The 21521-nt window shown below is 52.7% G+C and overlaps 7 protein-coding genes across 7 annotated transcripts; 4 read left to right on the forward strand and 3 right to left on the reverse strand.

The window, feature by feature from the left end:
* Nucleotides 1-595: 595 nt before the first annotated feature.
* Nucleotides 596-1837, forward strand: N7539_007626 (putative PP-loop ATPase superfamily protein; the record flags this gene model as incomplete). The annotated part of the gene is made up of 1 exon (XM_056937227.1): nt 596-1837. The coding sequence occupies one exon, from the start codon at nt 596-598 to the stop codon at nt 1835-1837; it is 1242 nt and encodes a 413-aa protein (XP_056788026.1).
* A 733-nt stretch (nt 1838-2570) lies between these two features.
* N7539_007627 (putative Ras guanyl-nucleotide exchange factor RasGEF) lies at nt 2571-7597 on the reverse strand (the record flags this gene model as incomplete). The annotated part of the gene is made up of 6 exons (XM_056937228.1): nt 2571-2981; nt 3965-4393; nt 4471-6056; nt 6565-6756; nt 6824-7238; nt 7343-7597. 6 exons carry the CDS (start codon nt 7595-7597, stop codon nt 2571-2573), a joined length of 3288 nt encoding a protein of 1095 aa, XP_056788027.1.
* Nucleotides 7598-8674: 1077 nt separating this feature from the next.
* On the forward strand, nt 8675-8905 carry N7539_007628 (uncharacterized protein; the record flags this gene model as incomplete). The annotated part of the gene is made up of 1 exon (XM_056937229.1): nt 8675-8905. The coding sequence occupies one exon, from the start codon at nt 8675-8677 to the stop codon at nt 8903-8905; it is 231 nt and encodes a 76-aa protein (XP_056788028.1).
* A 1710-nt stretch (nt 8906-10615) lies between these two features.
* N7539_007629 (zinc finger HIT domain-containing protein) lies at nt 10616-11274 on the reverse strand (the record flags this gene model as incomplete). The annotated part of the gene is made up of 2 exons (XM_056937230.1): nt 10616-11117; nt 11204-11274. The coding sequence occupies 2 exons, from the start codon at nt 11272-11274 to the stop codon at nt 10616-10618; spliced, it is 573 nt and encodes a 190-aa protein (XP_056788029.1).
* Nucleotides 11275-11749: 475 nt separating this feature from the next.
* On the forward strand, nt 11750-12900 carry N7539_007630 (NifU family protein; the record flags this gene model as incomplete). The annotated part of the gene is made up of 3 exons (XM_056937231.1): nt 11750-12037; nt 12102-12638; nt 12757-12900. The coding sequence occupies 3 exons, from the start codon at nt 11750-11752 to the stop codon at nt 12898-12900; spliced, it is 969 nt and encodes a 322-aa protein (XP_056788030.1).
* Nucleotides 12901-17153: 4253 nt separating this feature from the next.
* On the reverse strand, nt 17154-17528 carry N7539_007631 (uncharacterized protein; the record flags this gene model as incomplete). Its single annotated transcript, XM_056937232.1, has 1 exon — nt 17154-17528. The coding sequence occupies one exon, from the start codon at nt 17526-17528 to the stop codon at nt 17154-17156; it is 375 nt and encodes a 124-aa protein (XP_056788031.1).
* A 996-nt stretch (nt 17529-18524) lies between these two features.
* N7539_007632 (PSP1 family protein) lies at nt 18525-21223 on the forward strand (the record flags this gene model as incomplete). The annotated part of the gene is made up of 3 exons (XM_056937233.1): nt 18525-19944; nt 20008-20626; nt 20695-21223. The coding sequence occupies 3 exons, from the start codon at nt 18525-18527 to the stop codon at nt 21221-21223; spliced, it is 2568 nt and encodes an 855-aa protein (XP_056788032.1).
* Between the last annotated feature and the right edge of the window lie 298 nt (nt 21224-21521).

A 21521-nucleotide genomic window follows, 5' to 3' on the forward strand; every position in this document is an offset into this window, starting at 1 on the left:
TTATGGATAGTAATCTAGTGTGTAATGTGTATGGACATCGATTTTTTTTCGTTCTCTGTGGGAGTTGAATTCTGCCTCATGGAAGTATTGCAATCGGACCACAGTACTTGGATCACAGGGCTGATCGAGTCATTTCAGGACTGAGACCCATGAACAACTTGTCATTTCGGCTTGTCCACCCCCGGGTTATCGAAACGCGATCCTTCAACCCAGAACAAAACCTTTACTTTTCCGCCTTGCTAGTCAGCGCATCTCCTGTCAGTCGACGTCAAGATTTCAATATTAGAGTGATAGAGACAGCTCTGTGATATCCAGAGAGAATCTCCTCAAGCTTGTCGATGGTGATGTCTTCGAGAGTGAGTGGAGTAATAACCAGACTACAAGACACAAGTACATACACTCGCATCTTCCCCAATCGGGTCTTTTCAACGCCGCAATTCCGCACGTGCACGGACCATGCGGGGAACGAAATTCTTCCTCTTTTTCGCCCCTCACCCAGTCTCTACATTCTTGATTTCTTGAATGTTAGGAAGGGTGTGTCCCATATTCTTTGTAATAAATCACCACCCCAACACTCACTTCTGATCTACACACCATGGCTCCCACGGCCTGTTTCAACTGCAAAGAGGCACGGGCAGTCATCATCCGACCCAAGAACAGACACAAGCTCTGCCGAGCCTGCTTCCTCCAGGTCTTCGAGACTGAAGTCCACGAGACCATCATCGGCACAAATCTGTTTTACCCAGGCGAACGTGTTGCTATCGGTGCCAGTGGTGGCAAGGATTCTACTGTGCTGGCGGCGGTTCTGAAGACTCTCAATGAACGATACAACTACGGACTCGATCTATGTCTGCTTTCCATCGACGAAGGAATTCGAGGCTATCGGGATGATAGCCTGGAAACTGTGAAGCGCAATGCAGTGCAGTACGACATGCCGCTTGAGATTCTGGGGTACGGCGAGCTTTATGGATGGACGATGGATCAAGTGGTGGCACAAATCGGCAAGAAGGGCAACTGTACCTACTGCGGGGTGTTTCGTCGACAGGCGCTTGATCGTGGCGCCGCAAAACTGGGCATCAAGCATGTTGTGACCGGTCATAACGCGGACGATGTGGCAGAGACGGTCATGATGAATCTTCTGCGCGCCGATTTGCCTCGTTTGTCGCGTGGCACGAGTATTGTCACGGCGTCTGGCGCCTCGGACATCAAGCGCAGCAAGCCGCTCAAGTATGCCTATGAGAAGGAGATTGTGCTCTACGCGCACCACCGCCAACTCGACTACTTTTCGACAGAGTGCATCTATTCTCCCGAGGCGTTCCGCGGAAGCGCGAGAACTCTCATCAAGGACCTGGAGAAGATCCGGCCCAGTTCGATTCTGGATATCGTCAAGAGTGGCGAGGACATGGCTGCACTGGTTCCATCCGACGGTTCTCAGCACAGCACGCAGTGCTCGTCGGCTGCAGCCGCGGCAGAAGATGATGTCGGCGGATGTGGCAGTCAGAATGGACGAACCAGCGGCGGCGAAATGGCGGCCATGGAGAAAGAACTGGCGCAGAACGAGTCTGCCGAGTCCCGCGAGACCGAGATTCGTCTCCCCAACAGGGGCCAGTCATCGCTCGGCTATCAATCAAAGTCTGTCAAGAAGCAGACGTTGGGCCATTGCGAACGCTGCGGATACATTTCCAGTCAGCGCATTTGCAAAGCCTGCACACTCCTCGACGGATTGAACCGAAACCGTCCCAAGACTGCAATCGAAGTCAGCGTCAGTGCCGAGGATGAGGAGACCAGTTCGACGCTCATGAGACAAATGGAGCGAACGCAGCTCACGAATAGCTGAGTGACCTCTACCGCACTCTCTGGTTCAGGGCCTCTGGTTCTTGAAACACGCAGGTAGGTAATTGCCTTCCTGAAGCCGGGTCTTCCAATTCACCTCGCTTGCGCTGGTGGGGGGTTTTTCTCGCAGGCTGCCCAGCAATCGCGCTACTCGGCTTCGATCTCGCCTTGCTCGGTCTCAGCAGTGCATGTCCCAAGCGACAAAAAAACGTCCGGGACGATGATACCGAGCCGATCCGCTTATAGGAAGCAAAGTGTCATTGAGATCATGACTTCGACTTCCATAAGCGACGCGCACGCGCAGCTCCCGCAGGAGTGCACGAGAGACTGTTTGGACCCGCAAAAAGGCGCACTCGCCTCCCTTCCATCACCTATAGACCGATTGAGTATAACTCGGTCATTATAGAATGCAGAAAGTGAAAGATGGAAATCCAAAGAGTATCTTCCCTATCTCGTTTTCGTGGAAATTCACGTAGAATACAAAAACAGACATATCCGACGTATTATCAACCTTCTCGTCGAATCTAAAAGTACAATGGGAAACCTTCCCAACGATCGCCGAAGCTGAAAAGTAGACAACGCTCACATATAACCTCCTTCCCAGCCCATCGGCAGCCATCATCCATGACTTGCAAAACAAGGCAATACACAAGGTCAAACACTCCCACCGGATGATCTTCTCACTCATTCATTCGTCCCCGCCCCCCCCCCCCCCCCCAAAGCCTCCCCTTCGGCTCTTACTCCTTCGCATTCGCACTCGGATCGTGCAACTCAGGCAGATCAAATCCAACCCTCCTAGCAGTCAACCGGATCCGCTCTTCCTCCTCCAGATTCATGCCGGGATTATACCGCTCCAACAGCTCGACGTACATCCGTTGCGCCTTGGCGTAGCGCGCAAACTGCTCCGCCTCTTGGAAGCGCAGGGCCCGCTCGTCAGCCGACAAAGGTGTGGAGAAGGGCTGCGCGGGCATGGAGCCGGCGATGGACGAAGACGACGGCGATGTATGCGAGGGAGTGGGCGCCGCCAAGGTCGATGGTGTTTGGGGTTCGGAGCGGAAGAGAGTTCGTAGGCGGTGGTGGAGAGGTGATGGGGTGGAGAGGGTTGGGCGGGGGGATTTCGCGGAGGAGAGCGCGGTAGAGGGTGCGCGCTTGGCTGGTTGGTTGGGTCATTGTGTTTTGGTTTGCCCCTTTATTTTTGAAAGCTTTTTGTGCTTGGTGAGGGTTTTGTGTGGTTGATGGTTTTGGTTGGTTTGGGCGTGAGGTTGGAAAAGGTTGAGAGTTAGGTTGTGGGTTCAGGTAGTTAGTTATGTGCTTCCGGGCTTTCAATTGGGATGTATGAGGATTTGTTTTTTTGGGGAGGTGGATTTGCGGCTTGATGGATGCTTATCGTTATCGGAATATTTCACGTGATTGTCTCCTGAGGCTGCGTCTGGGAGCCCAGTCGTAGGGTATCTGAAGTCGACTTTTTCCAAAATGAATTGTGGAATTGCCCACTGAAGTAAAGAAACAAGCTCAAATTTGCGACGTGCTGTGAAAATCGTTCGACATGTTATTCCAGGTAATTGCTATAAAGGCATAAGTTGTCATTTTCATGGCCTCTGGTCTATGGTAATTACTCATCCACGGCCGAGGTCCACAGCTTCACTCATCAGTGTTGCTCACAAGGGCGGACAAAACTATATACATCAAGAATCACATCATCGTTCCGTGTCAACGCCGCATGTCCAAGTGTAGTATATGTCATGTTTCAAGAAGCGCATGTGTAGACAACACGCGTATGCAATGGATGAAAAGGAATCAGAGACTCAAAATAAAACAACGAAAAAACAAAACACAAGACTCGTGAAGCCAGTGCTTGGGTCATGGGAGCGTGGCAACGTGAAAAGCAACAGGGGGTATGAAGAACGACAGGCTAATGGTGAATCGAGAATCGATCCGATACAATTAAGAGATGAGAATAATTTTCTTAGGCGCGCAGCCATGCAAATTTCTTGCGACTGGCCTCGCCGCCAGAAGATGGCTCCAGGTACAAGCTGCGAGCATATAGATCCTGTTTGCAAACATTTTTGAGATTAGATTTCAGACACAAAATCATCGATGGACACAGGCTTGGCTCTGACGTATCACTTACCTCCTCATCGCCTGACAGTTTGCAGTCGAGCACCAGTCGTTCAATGTCATCGTATCTCTGAGCTTGCGGGTGAGGGCACTTTTGGCTTCGCTGGATGCCAATCACCACTTCGCCCATGACCTCGAACTTCTTCCAGTTGATTCGAGATTTATTTTCGCCAATAAAGGTCTTGTTGCCTTCCTCTGCCGACACCAAGTCTCGACGGTGCAGAGGAAGGAACGGTATACGTTCGGAGAATGAATTCTCCCACGCCAATCGATAGGCGGAATGACTTCGAGACGTACTCATGAGAATGACTAGTCGCATAAACTCCTTTTGAGAGGCCACCGGGATCAATTCTCTTGTTTGCGTTAGACGGTGAACAGGGGTGCCATTGATAGCCGCAATGACTGCGCCAAGGGCGTTGTAATTATTTTGACGACGCAATTTCTGTTTGGTAGAAGATCCGTTAGCCATGGAGGAATCGCGTTATCAATCTCCTAGGGTTGCACCGAGTATTCACGTACCACTGCAATGCTCATGAACTTCTCGAGGCACCTGGCCCGGTGCTTGGGTTTGTCGCGGAGCAGGATCATGCTGGCTACAAAAAAGGCCACATGATTGAATTGCTTGATCATGCGATTCACATTGTGCAGACTCTTGATCTTGTCCTTGTCAACTCCAGAGATGCTGACATGTCGCACTAAATCACGGGGTCGGAAAGAATTATACATGATCCAATCCATGCGCGTCAACTCACGAGCAAACTCCTCGTCGGATGTGTCCATGAAATACCGCCATTGGATCTTACTGAGTGAAGTGCGACCGGTCAATTCTAGCCGAAGGGCCTCCTTTTGAGCGGCCTCGACGGTCAACAGGGTGAATGATTGATTCATCGTGCTCGACGGTTTGTCAGTGGTGGAGGAAATTGATAACGTGCCGGAGAATCGTGATGTCGAGTCGTGTGGACCTTCGCTGAGGTCCAACGCATGCATCGTACTGTAGATGGGATCTTCCTCCACATCATTGTCTTCCTCGTCATCATAGGTTTCGGTTGTAAAAGGCAGCGGCGAACTTCGGCCCGAGTGGTCCAAAAAGGTCTCTGTGGGTGCGGTCTCCGAGACGTCACCATCACTGAAGGCCCAACCCACATCGTCGTCCTCGGCGTGAATGTCGAGACATGATCCAATCTCTTTGGCCGCGAACATGTAGAAATGGCTCTTCTCCAGCGTGGACACAAAGCCACTGATCCGCTTTTTGGTCTTAGGATGCGCAAAATCTCCGGGGTATTCTGACGCCCACGAGGCGACCACGTTCAAAAGACGCTGTTGGTCCGCCATCCGAGCCAGTTGGTCTACATTTTTCGATTCATTTTTCTCAAAGCGCTCAATCAGGGCGTTGAGCAAGGTTGCCGGGGCCGCAAATTTGCGATAGAGACACAAGAATATGGCGCTGAACTTTGAGTCCTGCTTGGACATGGGCAGTGCCACCAAGCGATCGACCAGGTCGTCAAATGTCACTCCCATTTCGACGCTAGAGTTGCTTTCGCTGGAGGGCTTCGGGCGCAAAATGGCACTGGGGCTGGCGGGCGGTGCCCCGCCATCCGTTTCGTCCTCCATGTTCAGGAAAGTGCTATAGGCGTCTGAGCTTCCGCTGTTTCGCCAAGCGGGCTGCAGTCGCCGATGAAGGTGATCGCGGGTGGGAGAGATTTCTCCTTGAGCGGATGGTCGGCGGGGGTTCAGCCGCGCGCCGGTTGGCGGAGTGTGCGGTCGGACTGGGTGAGAATTGCTCCTGGCATTTCGAGATGCACCAGGAGCATGCTGTTGCGCCAGATCGGACAGGTGGATCTTGTCGGTGGGCAGACGGTGCACGCCGTTGCCATCGACCACTCGATCCGACACCGATACAGCTGAGCCGCCCGCGGCCGAAGACAGAACGGCGCTGGAGGTCTCTGAGCTGGCGCGGTTATGGCGAGGATCAGGAGGATGAGGTCCGGGCGGGAACGATTTGGTGGTGGTGGTGGTGGTGGTGGTTTTTAGCGGGGGAGGGGGTTGTGGACTCTGAGCTGACGGAGGCAGAGCAGGACGAGAGGTATGCTCCGGAGTGGTTGAATCTGTTGATTGCACACAAGGGCCACACGGTCAGTTGTCACCACAGCACACGGAAAGAAAGGCGCGGGACGATATGAGCAAGGTTCTGTCTGTTTTCCTGGGCTCTTGCTCCTCCTGGGTACAATCGAGTCCCCTTAGGAAATAGTGTCCATTGGCAAAAGAAAAGACAGGTCGACCAGGGTCCCTGACAGAAATCACCTGTCTCAAGAGTCTCGCAGACGGAAGGGTACGAGTAGCACGTAGCGAATGCCAGTCCCGCGACCCACTTAGCCCCAGCCAAAAAAGTCAGGGCCAATGCGAAGCCCGTCGACCAATTCGCCGGAGTTCAACCATGGCTAGAACAACAATGATGAAAAAGGGGCCCGGAACGTGAGAAAGAATGGGAATTGAAAGAAAAATGGGATGTATGGGTTGAGGAGAAAAGAGAAAAAAAAAAAAACTGAGAAACAGACGCATGGTGGCGGAGGCCATTAGATGGCTCAATCGTAGGCCTCAAAATGAAGAACTCACCGGTTCGATTTCTGATGATAGGCCGCAACACCAGAGCGATACACATCTGCTGGGAGCGCGGCGAGCTGGGCGAGGTTCGATAAATATGGTGCCGCCCGTGAAGTACATATGGAACGCCATCTTCGGACTCGGGGAGCTGGTCGCATTTGCAGGCGACCAGCACACATGGGACGGTAGTATCATCGAGAGCATCTGAAAGTCATCCGAGGTGAGCATGCGATCCGCCCAATCCCCGAAAGACGAGGCAATCGCGATCTACCAGGGCCGCTGCCTGGGGGGATCTGAGGCCGTGGTGATGACCCGCCGCGAACTTCATGGAATTTGGCCAGGTCGTGCGCAATGAACATACCTGCAAGTTCAAAGGTTCTCTCCAGCTTCTCCGGATGGGTCGCGTCGTGTAAAAGCAGAACGCCGTCAATGCGCGGTGCAGGTGCATGTGCGGTCGAACCGGGCCACACGATATTCAAGTCCTGATCGAAGGTGACCCGTTGAAGATCGATCTCCAGTAGGCGCACAATGTAAACCGATCCATCTAGAGACATCTTCTTCTTGGTCATGAGCGGCGAGGGAGTTCCCTTCAGGTCCAATGCCGACCTGATGAAGCTCGTCTTGCCGGCGTCATCTTCCCCCACGATTGCTATCGTCACTTCGGGGAGAGTGGATTTGAAAGGTTCCTGGGTTTCGAACGAGTTTCCGTCAGCCCCGTCTGGACCAGGTTCCCTCGAGAATTGCTCATTTCAACGGCCGGAGGTCAGTCGTTCGTTTGTGGACCACATACCTCATCGTTGCGATCTGCCGATGACATTGCGTTGGGTGTATCCTGCCCCGCTCTCTCGTCTTCTTCCAACACGGCGTGCACCGGCTTGTTCTTAGTGGCGGATCTCGGCCGTCGTCCGGTCTCCAGTCGATACAATTCGTCTTCGGGGGCCGATGAAGTGCGACTCCCCATTCCAGGGCGTTGAAGAAGCCCCGCGGGCATAGCCTGGGCTCTGTCGCTCGATGCCCGCGCCCGGCGAATATGTTGAGCGCTCATGGCCAGGAGCAGGACCCGTCGCGGACGCGGAGCACGTCACCCAAGTCAACAGCGGGGATGAGGATCTCAGACGAGCGAAGAAGGAGGCCCTGGGCCGTATTTCGTTTATTGCGTGGACTCGAAGGGTTCGCACCGTGTATCCATCGTCGGCACTTAAGGGGGGGGGGGGGGGTTGGTTCCAGGATAAGCGGTTTCCCAAGGGCTGAGGGGAGGACGATTCGGATGGATGGACGAGCGCCTCGTACAGGGCCAACCAAGAGTCCAATTGACCTGTGAAACCCGTGAAGATCTGAGATATCAGATGCCGTACGATCCCGTGAGGTGCTTGTAAAGATTGCGAATCTAGAATTGGTGATTGTGACCCAACCAGGCAGGGGACAATTGATTGAATGTTCGGAAGTGACGGCGGCTGCAGTCCCAACCGTGGAACCGGTCAAGGCGAAGAAGGGGACCAGACTTGCAGTTCTCTACTGAATTGAAAAGGAGGGAGAGTAGTGAGTGTTGAGAAGTGGTCGAAGCCTAGAGTAGGAGTAGCACCCTGAGGACTACTAATTGCGATCTAGTAGTGTGGTACAGACAAGTCCGACTACACCAGGAAATCTGTCCATTATTGATCATTTTCTGTGACAGCATCGGGGCGGTTCCACTCGACACCAAAAAAAAGAGGCTAAAGTAAAAGCCCCAAAAGCTACTCTCTCTCTCTCTCTCTCTCTCTCTCTCTCTCTCTCTCTCTCTCTCTCTCTCTCTTCCAGACTATCTCTTTCTCGATTCAGTTCACGCCCGAGGGTCCACTCCCAGTTACAATTTCCTCTGCAACTGAGCACAACAATGGACATCACGCGCGTCCAGTATGAGCTCTCCCCTGGCAGCATCCCATGGAGCAATGGGCAAGACACCAAGTGCCGGGCACTGAGTCTGACTGACCTCACAACTGTAGTAGTAGAACTAGACTGAATAGACTTACTAGACGAGTAGGAGGCCGAATATCTCAGTCTAGCTTGCAGGTGGGCGTACTGTAAAAGGCATTGAGGGTCCGGACTCCGCGTCTCATCCACTTGAGACTCGGAGAGACCCATCATGATCTTCCGTATCCCTCTGTCTGCCACTCTGGACTTGCCATTCGTGGAGCACCTGTTGATTGTCCACGCTCAAGCTGAATCTCTCAACCCATCAGACCTGGTGGTGGATCCGGCAGCAGCAACTGTTCCCGCCCCGTTGATTCACGCTGTGACGCTTACGACTAGTTTCCTGCAAACCACTTTACAGGTGTCCGCTACACAAGCAAGTCTAGTTCTACTAACAGAGTAACTACCTAGACATGAGCCGATGTGGTACAGTCTGGCTCCAATAGTACCTCGGAATCCAGAGGTAGGCCATTCACTGACTCGGTGCAAACGACGAGTCTTTGTCCAATGTCCCTAGATGGTGTTTGACACATCCATGAGCTGCCATCTTTCTTTGTTCCCAATTTGGACTTTCTGATTCTGCTCCGTCGGGTGTGTGTTTCCGCGTCTGCGCAACGTGGACTTGCAAAATGCCGGGGAGTCAGGTCACAGTGGCGCCGCCACGACCAGAGTTTCTCCAGCGTGGAGAGAGAGCTCGCAGTCTGGAAGTGGTCATCGAGCAGGGATCTCGCTCAGGCAACCGACATGTGTCGGAGCCGGCAAGTGCCCGTCAAATGATCGCACCGATGATTCGAGCATGACCACATCAAGGCCATCAGAATCTTATGGCGCGGCTCCGGGCGAAAGACCTCCTGCGCTAGAGAGAACTTAGCAGCGATGTAACGATAAATAGATGGTGATCCTCTCGGTCAATCGCGGCCCAATTGGACTGTAGGGGAATAGCGTGCATCGTGAGATCCTCGTGCAGACGTGCACGCTCCCAGTCATCATGGGCAGTGTGCGCAACGGCGCACACCAACACACTCCCAGTAGTAGTACAGTAGCTCGATTATACAATCCGAACGCAGGCTTCAGCTGAAGCCCTGAAAGTCGTCGCCCCATCAGCTGCAGTACATCCTTCACAGCGTTCCCAGCGTGTGATTTGATCCATTGGGAGAAACAGCGCACATGGAGTTCTCCCTGTTCTTCACACTTCCAGAGTGGCTCTCGAAGCGGGCGCTGTCAGCTCGCACGTCAGATTGGTTGGAGGCTTTGGGACACAGCATCTTTTGTGCCTTGATCTTCGGACCAGTCTCAGGGCAAAGCTGTCGTGGGTCTCTCTGGACTCCGGGGCCAAGCGTAGGGTGAACACTCCTCCCATGAGTCCCGCGGACTGGATGCTCATCCCACGACAGCCGCCAACCAGGTGAGCCGCACCATCGCTAACCCACTTAGCGGCCGCCGGACGGCTGTTGCGATGTCAATCTGTTCGACTCGTCTATTCGGACGCCCGTGCGCTGGGCCAAGGCGCAGGCATGGACGGAGAGAACTAACCTGTTAGGGGCTTGGCTTCCGATGGGGGGCTAGCTGAGGTCGGTCGACCATCCTGAGGGTTGAATTGAGACGGTCTCACGGAATGGTGGCACAAACACACTGGAGACAGTGGAGAGTGTTGGAAGTTGGATGTGTATTGTGTGATTTGCTCTGTGGGATTCGATAATTGACCAAGCTTAAACCTGCTGGGCGACACTGCACAACTGAGTGGTTGCCGGTGGCAAGGATGTGCTGGTGAACGACTTTCCGGGCTCATATGTAAAATATCCGTTCCGGCAATGAACACTTCCTGCGAGGACGGATAACCGAGCAAGCTGCAAAACCTTCAGTAAGCCCCCATCAAGTGGCCTCTTGCAAGACACAGCTGCAATGAATCTCGACCTTCCGACTACCTTGTCAGTCGAACCTGTGTTGTTCTTGGGATTTCCATTTTCCGATGAGCACCTAGCTTTCCAGGACAGACAGAGCTACACAGAGATAGTATCAATCAGAAAATTACGCTTGAATGCCGTGAATGATGTAGTCAAGGACTGTCTTCAGTTCAAGGCAGGGATGAAGTTTGAGAGTTATGAAGCTTAATCTATGGCTCTTTGTTGACCAAGACCAAGAACTCCATGAAAGCCTCGGCTTTGACGCCCGTCTCGCTCCCGGCTTCGCAATCTTGTCGAAGCTTGCGCACTTTTCCCAATCCTCGATTGAATCCTTTCTCCGCTGTCCATGCTCCACGGCTTCGGCGGGAGGGACCTCCTCGGCCTCCTCGGCCGTGCGGTCGCCCTCTTGTAGAAGGTGTATACCACTCTTGCCATTCATCTTCCTCCGTCGCGTGGAAAATTTCGTACAGCTGGCTTCGCAGTTCAGGGTACCGCGATAAGAGCGCTTGGACTTCGGCAGAGGAGGCGATGGTGGCGACATTCGTCCCACCGACCTGGACGGTGGGAGTATCGCCGGCGGGGACGTTGTTGGTTTGTCCAGACGTTAAGTCACCAGCAGGGATGTCCGACGGCGTAGTTGGTACATTGTTCGTAGCCTCGGGTTTCGGAGCACAGTAAATCTTATGTGACTGCGTACAGGCAAGAGAGCAGCTATGAGAGGAGCATTCGCGTCAGCAACAATGTCGGCAAATATCGAGGCGCTATTGGTGCCGGCCTAACGAAAGCAAAGACCATACCTCATTAGAGAACATGTCGGACAACGATATTTGGATGGTTCTGTGGAGCACACCTCGCAGACACCGGGCATCTTGTTGGTGAGGACAGAATTATGGCAGACAATCCTCTTCGCGAGTCGTCTTGTCACATCGAGCAGACGGTCAATCAAGCTCCGAGGCAAATTTCATGAGGTCGATTCGCCCGCGCACTGCTGCGGATAAATCTTGCCCTGAAGATACGGCTGGTAAGTGCACGAAGTGCCTGAGGCTGTACCTTGAAACCTTCAAAGCTTGGGAGTTGGCTGTTCTTTTCAGGCACCAAGGTTTGCATGCCTTGCCACCTCGGTATCAGGGTAGAATCATAGAATGGGATTGACAAGCGGTCTACTACTGCACATGTGCACTGGCACTGGTACATCCGCCCCTCGGCCGTCTCCGCCAGCATAGAGCAATTTGTCATCAATCGCGTCTCTAATCACGTGCTCTTCAAATTGCGTCAGAGCTGCATCGATTATCTTCCGCCGTATTGATGAATGTCGCATCGTGTCTGTTAACAAATTCGCCATCATGACTGCTCGAGCTACATCAACCAAGCTTATTCGACAAGCCATCGGCAGCACTCGGACGTTCCGCAACTCCGAGATCTGCGCGCGAAATGCCGCTACGGTGACATTCAGCGCATACCGAAGTGTTTCTAGCGCTGCCCGCTTGCCTATCCTCACAGCATCAGAAACTCGCCGTCGGCCGACCGTACGACCATATCAGCAGCCTATTGCTCAGAATGGAGTCAATGGCATGTCTCCGACTAGCAAGCGAACAATCTTCATTCAAACCGAAAACACACCCAACCCCGATGTATGTTATTGATGTGCTGGTCTCCTCGAAACAGGACCAAAATATCTGACCCCATACTTGCCAGGCCTTGAAATTCATCCCCAATCATCGCGTCCTCCCCGAAGATTTCCCGACTACCTTCCTCGAATACCTCTCCCCGCGCTCTACGCTCTCTCCGCCACACCCATCTCCACTCGCTGCAAAGCTCTTGGACGTCGAGGGCGTGACTTCGGTCTTTTACGGCCCCGATTTCATCACAGTGACCAAGTCAGGAGACGCGCAGTGGGCACATATCAAGCCTGAGGTCTTCAGCCTGATCACGCAGGCTGTGACCGCGGGGGAAACAATCGTGACCACGACGGAATCCGAAAACGCTGATGGATCTCAGGACGGTGTCAGCGACTCTCTCTCCTACAACGAAGATGATGACGAGGTCGTGAGCATGATCAAGGAGCTGTTGGAGACCCGCATTCGACCTGCGATCCAGGAGGACGGAGGCGACATTGAGTTGAGAGGCTTCGAAGACGGCATTGTCATGCTTAAGTTGCGAGGCGCATGCCGAACATGCGATTCGAGCACGGTGACTTTGAAGAATGGTATTGAATCCATGCTGATGCACTATGTAAGTTTGCTCTGGCACGCCCTCTGGGGAACCTGTTTTTTCCCCCATCTGTGCCCGTCTCTCTTTCGGATCAATGTTCCCTTTGGCCCTTGATTCTGACTATTGTTCGACCCACCAGATCGAAGAAGTGAAAGGCGTCGAGCAAGTCATGGACCCCGAGGAGGAGATTTCCATGCATGAATTTGCCAAGTTTGAGGAAAAGCTGCGTCAACAGAAAGGCGCCGCCGCCACCGCCAGTAGCCCCATTGACACCGCGCCCTAAGTGTGGATTTGAATTTCTACCGAGGTTGGCGAAAAGAAGGAGACTCTGTCTTCAATTCCAGTTACATTGAGGCAGTCTGTATATTAGTCTAGCACAGCGCCGATGGCGAGTCTTTAGACCTACTATGCTGTGTACAACGACACTCTGGTACCTCTAATTGATGTGTTGAGCCGGTTGGTACCTGATAAACGCTGGTCGTGCCACAGGGCATCGGCACACTGCATGCTTTCAGTAGCCTCATACCATGAGATCAGATCACTGCCCTCCCCGTCCACCTCCAACTCAGATCTTCCTCCAGCGAACAAGTGCGGTCGGCCTCAGCTTATGGAGGGACTATATCGGGTCAATGATCTCTTCTCTTTTGGGCATTCCAGCTCCATCTTGACAAACCATTTGAAGAAAGTTGGTCATCTACCATGCAACCTCCCGATTACTTCACCAACAAATACACAGTAGGATTTTTCTCCAGAAACAGCAGTGAGAGATATCAATGTCGGCATCCACAAAAATCCTGCCGTTGAGGAGCTTCTTAGCATCCACTATCCACCCTACAGTTTGGGCCTCGCATGCCCCTCAATGTGCTCTCGTTCAAACATTCCCCACCTGCGTCAAGAATCGAACCTGCAGAAAGCCTCGGCGAAAAGAGCCTCCCTCTCCCTCCTCTTCCAGGGTGAGGTTTTGGAGACGCATGTCCACGGTACACGGGCATGGATGTCAGGATTGCATGATCAGCAAGTGTCCCGTGATGATCCATCCCGTCGGCCGAACCATACCAGAGCTCAACGTAAGGCGGATAAGTTACCGGTAGGATCGGAAACTCGGGCTGAACACTAGGGGAAATAAGCTTTCTCGCAGGATAGTCGATGGAAGAAAAGAAAAAAGTGGTATGGGTGTTCCAAGTGTTTTTCGAATCTTTGAAGCTGGGCAAAGTCTAGCGTCTGTCATCTATGGCTCATACGGACCTACTGCGACTTAGGGGGTTAAGTGTCTAGGTAATTCAGGTAGGTAGGTATGAAGATCAAGACCATACCCCACTGCTTGTAGGCCAAGAAAGTATGAAATAGTATGCAAGTACAGTATTCAAGAAAGAATTTTGATTGTAGTAAAATAGTGACTTCTGCTAGCTAGTAAGTGCGCCTTTCAAGTCTCATCTCTACACCCATGGAAAGTGACGGGATCCATACTGGTCATATACTCATGGGCTGGCAGAAGCCATCTTGATAAACCTTCACGAGCACCCATTCTTTGGTCAAACATGGATCTCATATGGATTTGTTGGCCACCATCTAAGCCATTCAGGAATATTCCCTCGTGCAAAATATCATGTTGCAACGCATGACCTAACGTGGCACATTTGGAAAAACGAGTCTGGATTGGTCTGGTGAATGTAAAGTATACAGTAGTGACAGTACTCCTATATAAGACTATTTCGTCGGTGGAACATTTTGCGCAATTGCGGCACAAAGTGTGGGGGGAGGGGGACGGACGACGATCGCATGTTCTGCATGAGCTTTCCCCGCAAATTGAAATGATCCCGCGAGTCTAGACAAGATCGATTCTGGTGAACCCCTCGTGACCACGGGACTCCGCGAGCAGAGCACTCGTGACCTCCGCTTGCTTGCGACTCAGTGCCGAGTAGCTTGGATTGTTTCTGCACCATCTGTACTCATTTTTTGTTGTCTTTGGTGTACATAACGAGAAAGAACCCCTCATTTTATCCTAGGTCAAGGTTAGCTTTGAGTACTGAAGAGAGGTTTTGTGAATATTCTTTCAAATGAACGGGCCACCAGGTTGATGGGAAGGTGAGGTATCATACGATGATTCATTGCGGTAGTCTAGGCATGGTTACACAAAATGTAATCTGGACCTGGAAGATATCTCATGTCTGTCTACTTAGTAGTCCTGGGGTTGCATTGATCTCATCTAGAGTATATGCTCATAGTAGTGTGAGCCTGTGAGGGAGGCGTATAGTAGTTATGTTATTACACCTCGTAATTCCGCAAGGGGGTTAGCTCCTCAGTCCTAGGCAAATGGTCAAGACGAGGGGTACCTCCCCCACAAAACACTGAAACAGAGAGAAGTGCATTATTCCTGCATTGTGCAGATGAAATGACGCAGGCTGTGGAACGGCAAACGTCCTTCCATCAGAGTACCGTACCAACCGATACAGTATCCCAGACTAACAGACCCAAGTGATCACAATTTGGCATACATGGGCTGCTCGAGGCAAGGTAGATTTGCTGGTACTCTTGCCAGAAGAAGCTCAATTGAGCAGCGCTAAGGACCTCAAACACCAAGTTAGTGCGCTTCAAGTGAGGTTTTCTAGGAGGGACCGGAGTCTTTATGTTGTAGCGTTCCTGTATGATGCTTCTTCTTAAAGTGGCTCGTCAAAATGGATGTCTTGTGTCGCTCATCTGCATTTGCTCCATTCCCAAAGACACTTTGTGAAGAAATTTGGCTGACAGGGACTGCATGATACACATGACCCTATTTTCGTTTTCTACCTGGCTTAGGTTATGCTTCTGGTTCTTGCTATTATCTATTGTACGCCCATCGACTGCGGTGCTAAATAAGCTTCACAATCTTCTGGTATACGGCCGGTGGACCGTACACACAGGAACCCCCTCTTGACGAGGTTCATCTACCCCGGAAGATCGTCGTGGCTCTGGGACTGGCAACCGTTTAGTCTTGTGTCATTCCAGTGGCTTCGGTGACTCCAGTAGTAACGTCGGTCCCACCGCGAAGGAGGCTAAGAACTGCAATGTGATCCACACGCCCCGCTGCGACCCAGACTTTTTGACTTTGGGACCCAAATCACCTCCGATTGCGTGGTTACCCACGCTTCACAAAGTTCCTGGAGGTGATATTGTATTGCTACGGAGAAGTCCAGAACGCATGGGAGTGATACTGGTCATAGTAGGTAGGCAAACATTCAATAAGATAGGGGACTGATACTTTCTGGACAGTCACTCTTTACTACTCTCATATCTCTCTGGATAGAAATGGAGCTTGCCAGGCTGCCGAGACTGTTTTCGAATGCTGCTGAACTCGCCCGTAACCCACTCCGGGCTACTGCACTACTGCAGGTCTTGAGGTACGGTACAAATACAAGAATAATGCTAGTGTAGTAACTCCAGCTACTGCAGTTAACAGTACTACTAGTACTACTAGTACTACAAAAGCTTGAGTATGTGTGACCATCAATCATCTTGAGTTGAAATCGAGACTGGGACCATGTTGATACATACACATGCTATGCCACAGTATTACCAACTTCCTAACTTGTAGAATCATACAATTAGAATGTACTGTATACACCTTACAGTACCGTACTTGTCGATAACTTACAGTACTCAGGGAGTCCCCTTTCTCCCCATTCTGCTGCCTTTCTTCATGAACCTGATCTTTCCGTTCTGAGAAGACCGAATAGCCTCTATTCTGCTTCCTTGAACATTCGAGATCCAGTAAACCCCACTGCTTTGGGGTCCCATTGACCCACTGGGGCACTGCGCCCGTCGACGGGTCATACCTGCAGCAGTCATCAAATTCCCACCTTTCCTAGTGGCCACATTCAGGCCAGTGCCCCGGTGCCACCAAGCGCCGTGGAAGCATCACCCTCGGTCGCCTGCTTGATGGACGACCCTGGAGTAGGAGAGAGATGTCGATGGCATTAGACCACACGACGACTTCGACCAAGTAACCAACTACACCACCGTGCAGACGTGGACTATTACTCCTCCACGACTTCCTCCGTACTGGAATCGACCGCAGTGGGCCTTGGTCGGTCCGTGTCTCCTGAACCTCTGAACCTCTGAACCTCTGCACATCTGCACATCTGCACATCTGCACATCGGGCCAGTGTTGCCAGATGCGTAGAGACTAGAGAGTAGAGATTAGGTCACCACTCCACTAAAGAGGTCCCAGTCCTCCCCCGTCTTTCTTTACCCCAGTTCCGCTGCACGACTCCTCGCCCTACCATCCCCCCCCCCCCTCTTTCGACCCTCTCTCTTTCTCCGCCCTGGAGCTACAGTTCCAGAACTACTTTTCTGGACCCCCCCACCCCCCAATCCTCTTCCTCACCTTGACATTGCCTTGACGTTTGCCTTGAACACTATTTCCTTTCCTCTCCAACCTTCGATCCATTCACCCTCGTCCTCGACCATCTCGAGATCGATCATCCATCTTTGCTCCCAATCGCCTGTCCCCCACGACATTATGCGCCGCCCGTAACGGGTCCTGGTAGCTCCGAAACGTCATCCACTGGTCACGCTACCCGTTGTTCGTAAACCTTCCGAACGCATTCGAGGACTGCATCGCGCAATCATACGATCCTCTTTCCCCCTCCCTAGAACAACTGACGGTGAAGTTGGGCCATTCGTGCCGGGGAGTATCGCATCATCCTCTCTTTCCTCATCTTTACTCCAAAGCTTGTCCTCGCAAGCGTCTTTTGAACTTGCGGCACGATCCGTCTTTTCTACTTCGCTTCCCGGCGCAACACATTCACGCGAACGGAGCACGTTCGCCGTCGTCGGTCTGCGACACTCGCGCCAGGAGGAATCATTTTCATCCTTGACGAGAAGAACGGCACTCTTGGACGCTGGCCGACCCACCGACTGTTGCTGATACATTCCGCACTCTCCCAATCGGTAGTGTGGGATCGCCGATTACGTTTGGTCCGCACGACCTCCATAAACGGTGGTGAGTCGCCGCACATCGGTCCCAATTTCATACCCCACACATTCCCCCACCTAGTATACGGAGAGCTGACGGAGGTCACGACTCGAAAAGGACGGATACGACCACTCTATCGAAGCTTCCAAGACTGGAATTTGACGAGACGCTTCTCGTATTTCCCCCAACACACCCTTTCCCTACAGCCACAGCCTGGTCGACTGTCCGCTGGACCCTCACCTCGACTTGTGGGGTCAATCGTACACGAGGTGAGTTCTTGTATCCAACGGGCTGTGATTCCAATCGCGTCGCCTTCCTTGCAAAGGGTCTGGTGCTTGTCTTGCACTCGGTGTCTCTTGCTTGAGCTCTGAGACTGGTTGCCTCACTCGCCGAGAGCGCAAGCTCAGTCTCTGAGGGCCGAGCTTTTCATCCAAACCCTATCTACCTGGAACCGGGTTATCTTTCCCTGCACCTGGCGAGTCCCTGGCGGACATATTGATGTCGTGACATGCGTTTCCATCGTCCAGTCCGTCCATAGTCCTTGTTCTTCGGGTTGTGCTCAACGCGCACCTAATATTGCGAACTGGCTACTGGCCTAACCTGCCCTGCTTCCCTCAGCCACTACTAAACCGGTACTAATCATTGGTTTCAATCAGTCTTGCATGCCCTGCGCTCACTTTGGTCTTTCCGCTTACGAATTGATTGTCCTCTGGTCGTTGGCAAAAACAGGTCTCACGACCTAGTCCCCCGCGCCATCGTCTTTGTTCTACCAAGAATTACCACAAATCTCGAAAAAGGGAACGGTAAGATCCTCGCTCAATTCTCCGTTGCTTTTGCCGCAATGCGCCATAACATGCTGCGCAACTCTGCAGTCTCCGCACAGTTCCCAATGTGATTTTAATATCTCCTCCAACACCCGCTAACCCTACCGGCCCAGGCTCAGGACATTCGAAATGGCTACACCATTCGGTAAACAGAACGCCTTGCCGCAATCCAGTGCGCCGCCATCCTCAGGTACCACTGCATCCGCTCGGCTCGAACGGAGCCATCCAGGAGTACGCCGGTCTACTCCCGACTCCGATGCTTTGGCCTCCTCAGATGACGATGGCGACCATATTGCTCCTCATATCACGGTCCCTCCAACAAAACCCGCGCGCAGAACGTCATGGTTGAACGAAATCCCTTTGTCGGCGCAGCGCAAACACTCCCTGCCGGGTGGTCCTTTGACCTCTGCGCCGTCCAACCCGGTCAGTCCGGCGAGCGAACAGGGACCCTGGGCCTCCAGTACAACTAGCCCGGGCCTGAGCGGATCGTTCAATTGGAATCAAGGGAGTGGCAGCTCTTTTCCGTGGGGTAATGCTATCTGGAATGCCGAGTCTCGAAAGGAGCCTCCGTCTCGCCTCTCCGAACTGGTCCCTTCCCCCACAATGACCACCCCAAGTCTCGCAAGTAACACCATGGGCGAGGAATTGCTGAGTCCGGTCACGCGCACAATCTCGGGAGAGTCGGCGATTCCATTCTCGATTCCTCTTCATCCTACCCCGAAAACTTACCGATCACAGTCCTACTCTGTAGGCCAGATGGACCCGGAGTATCTGGTGCTGATGGCCAGCAAGCACGGCGCCAGCACCCAATATCCTGGAAACCGCCCACGCGGTCCAGGCCAACTCGCATCTGGACAACCTCGCGCATCGAGGCCAAGTGTCCTCGGCGAACTTGGTCATGATCCAGCCACCCTGGGTCGCGTCCGTGAAGATGACGACGACGAGAATCTGCACGGCTCTGACGGCGACACCAGCTTTTCGGTGAGTCAGGCCCGTACCATCGAGCAGCTCGCTCGGGAGAATGCGATCCTTCGTCAACAGGCAGCAGCCGGAGCCCTCGATGGCCGGTTCCGTGATCGTGCATCTTCGACTGCGGGCATCCTGAATGGTCTCCATGCGGCCCATCGCATCCATACTGGGCTCCCGGAAGAAGAAGAGGAAGGGGAGGCGGAGGAGGAAGAGGTGGCGGTGGAAGACCTTGGCGAATTGCGCGACATTCAGGGATATGGCAGTATGCGTGGCGGGGCGCGGCGTCGCTTTTCGGAACACTCCTCCAACGTGGAACCGCAGTTCGCGGCCTTGTCTTCACCTATCGAAAATCGAGCGCTGGAGAATGTGCGCAAGGCACATTGGCAAACCTCGCTTGGGTTCCCGGGTGCTGCTGACTTGCCTCAGAGCCGTCGGCATTCCTTCGCGGATGTCCCTGTCCGGCACAGCTCAATCGGCTCACTCGACCTTCATGCGACGGCGGCTGCTCGTGCGGTTTCGAGAGAACGTGATGATGGTCTTGGTTCCATGAATGACTATCCGGTGTCGCCCCTTCAGGCCCGTAAGTAATATTCACTCTTTTGATCCGATCATCGCTAACCCTTTTCATCCCAAAATTCCTTAGAGCCCTACTATGCCCGCGAGCAAACATTGCGTGGCGATGGTTCGTCCAGAATTCCTGCCTCGCTCAACCAATACGTCCTTCCAGGTGGCTACGGTCGTCAGCCCGCCACCTTCTCTCACAGTCCTCAGAACCAGCTTCTGTACATCGTGACTTTCAAGTGCCAGCGAGCAGATGTCTTCTATATCCAAGAGGATACTGGACTACAGGTGAAAGTTGGCGATCTTGTCATAGTTGAAGCTGACCGGGGTACTGATCTGGGAACTGTTCGACACGCCAACGTTTCTCTGCAAAAAGCCCGAGAATTGAAACAACAGTACGCAGAAGAGCATTACAAGTGCCTCATGATGTTCTCCCGCCAGGGTCAGCTTGAAGGATTCAACCCAAGCGGCACCGGATTCAATCCTCGAAGTGCCATGGGAGGCATGGGACCCCATGCCCATGGTGCCCCAGAGACCACTACGGACATCAAACCAAAACTCATCAAACGTCTCGCCCAGCATCATGAGGTTCTAACATTGCGCGATAAAGAAGGGAACGAAGCCAAGGCGAAAAGAGTCTGTCAAACAAAAGTCGCTGAGCACCGCTTGAATATGGAAATTCTGGATGCAGAGTTTCAAATGTAAGACAACCGCTAAAATTCCCAGATTGATTGTGAAAGGGTGCTAATCGAATACTTGGAATTATTAGGGACTGGAAGAAGCTCACATTCTACTACTTTGCGGATTCGTACATCAACTTTAATTCCCTGGTCACGGATTTGTTCAAGATTTACAAAACTCGAATCTGGATGTCTGCAATCAACCCAGCGTCATTTGTGACACCACCAACGGCAGGTCTGTCAGGCTCGCCCGTCGTCATGGGCAATCAGGCCTACAGCCAAGACCCAACTCACTTTGATCGTCGCCTTCAACCCGAGGCTCGGGCTTATCCTGGATCTCGCGAAGAAGTTGCCCGTGATGGAATGGCGAATCCAGCCGGTCTGGTGCGGTCTCCGTATGCCGACGCCTATTCCGCATTTGCTCAAGCTTCGCGACCATACGACGCACCAACAGCTGATCCCTTCGGTCCCTATTCGCCGACCAATTTTGGCCCCATGGATACCGGTCTCGCCGAATATCCGGGCAATGGTATGGCCCCGAATGGCCCAGTCCGTATGCCCACTTCCACGCACGGGGAATGGGTGGGCCGCTTTCAAGGACTCTCGCTAAACTCCTAATACCTGCCACCAACGTCTAGTTCCCTCTCGTTTCGAGGGACAAGAAAGTCTTGTACAATTTCCTAAAACTCGTCCCCATTGCTCGCCGACTCTTCAGTCACAACCTACACTACTTCTGTGCTTTTTGAACGTGCTGAGACAGCACTTGTTCTTAGATGTTTCTGTGCTTTACGCTCTTTCGACCTGTCGTTGGAGTCTGCGCCAGGCTTGATCATTTCCAGATTTCCCCTCAGAGGACTTCCGAATGCCTTTCTCTTGCTTTCCAGATTCCCGAAAGACCTATTTGTTTTTCATCTCG

Source organism: Penicillium diatomitis, assembly GCF_028827545.1.
Source record: "Penicillium diatomitis strain IBT 30728 chromosome Unknown utg000010l_segment0_segment0, whole genome shotgun sequence".
In the NCBI taxonomy this organism is placed as follows: domain Eukaryota; kingdom Fungi; phylum Ascomycota; class Eurotiomycetes; order Eurotiales; family Aspergillaceae; genus Penicillium; species Penicillium diatomitis.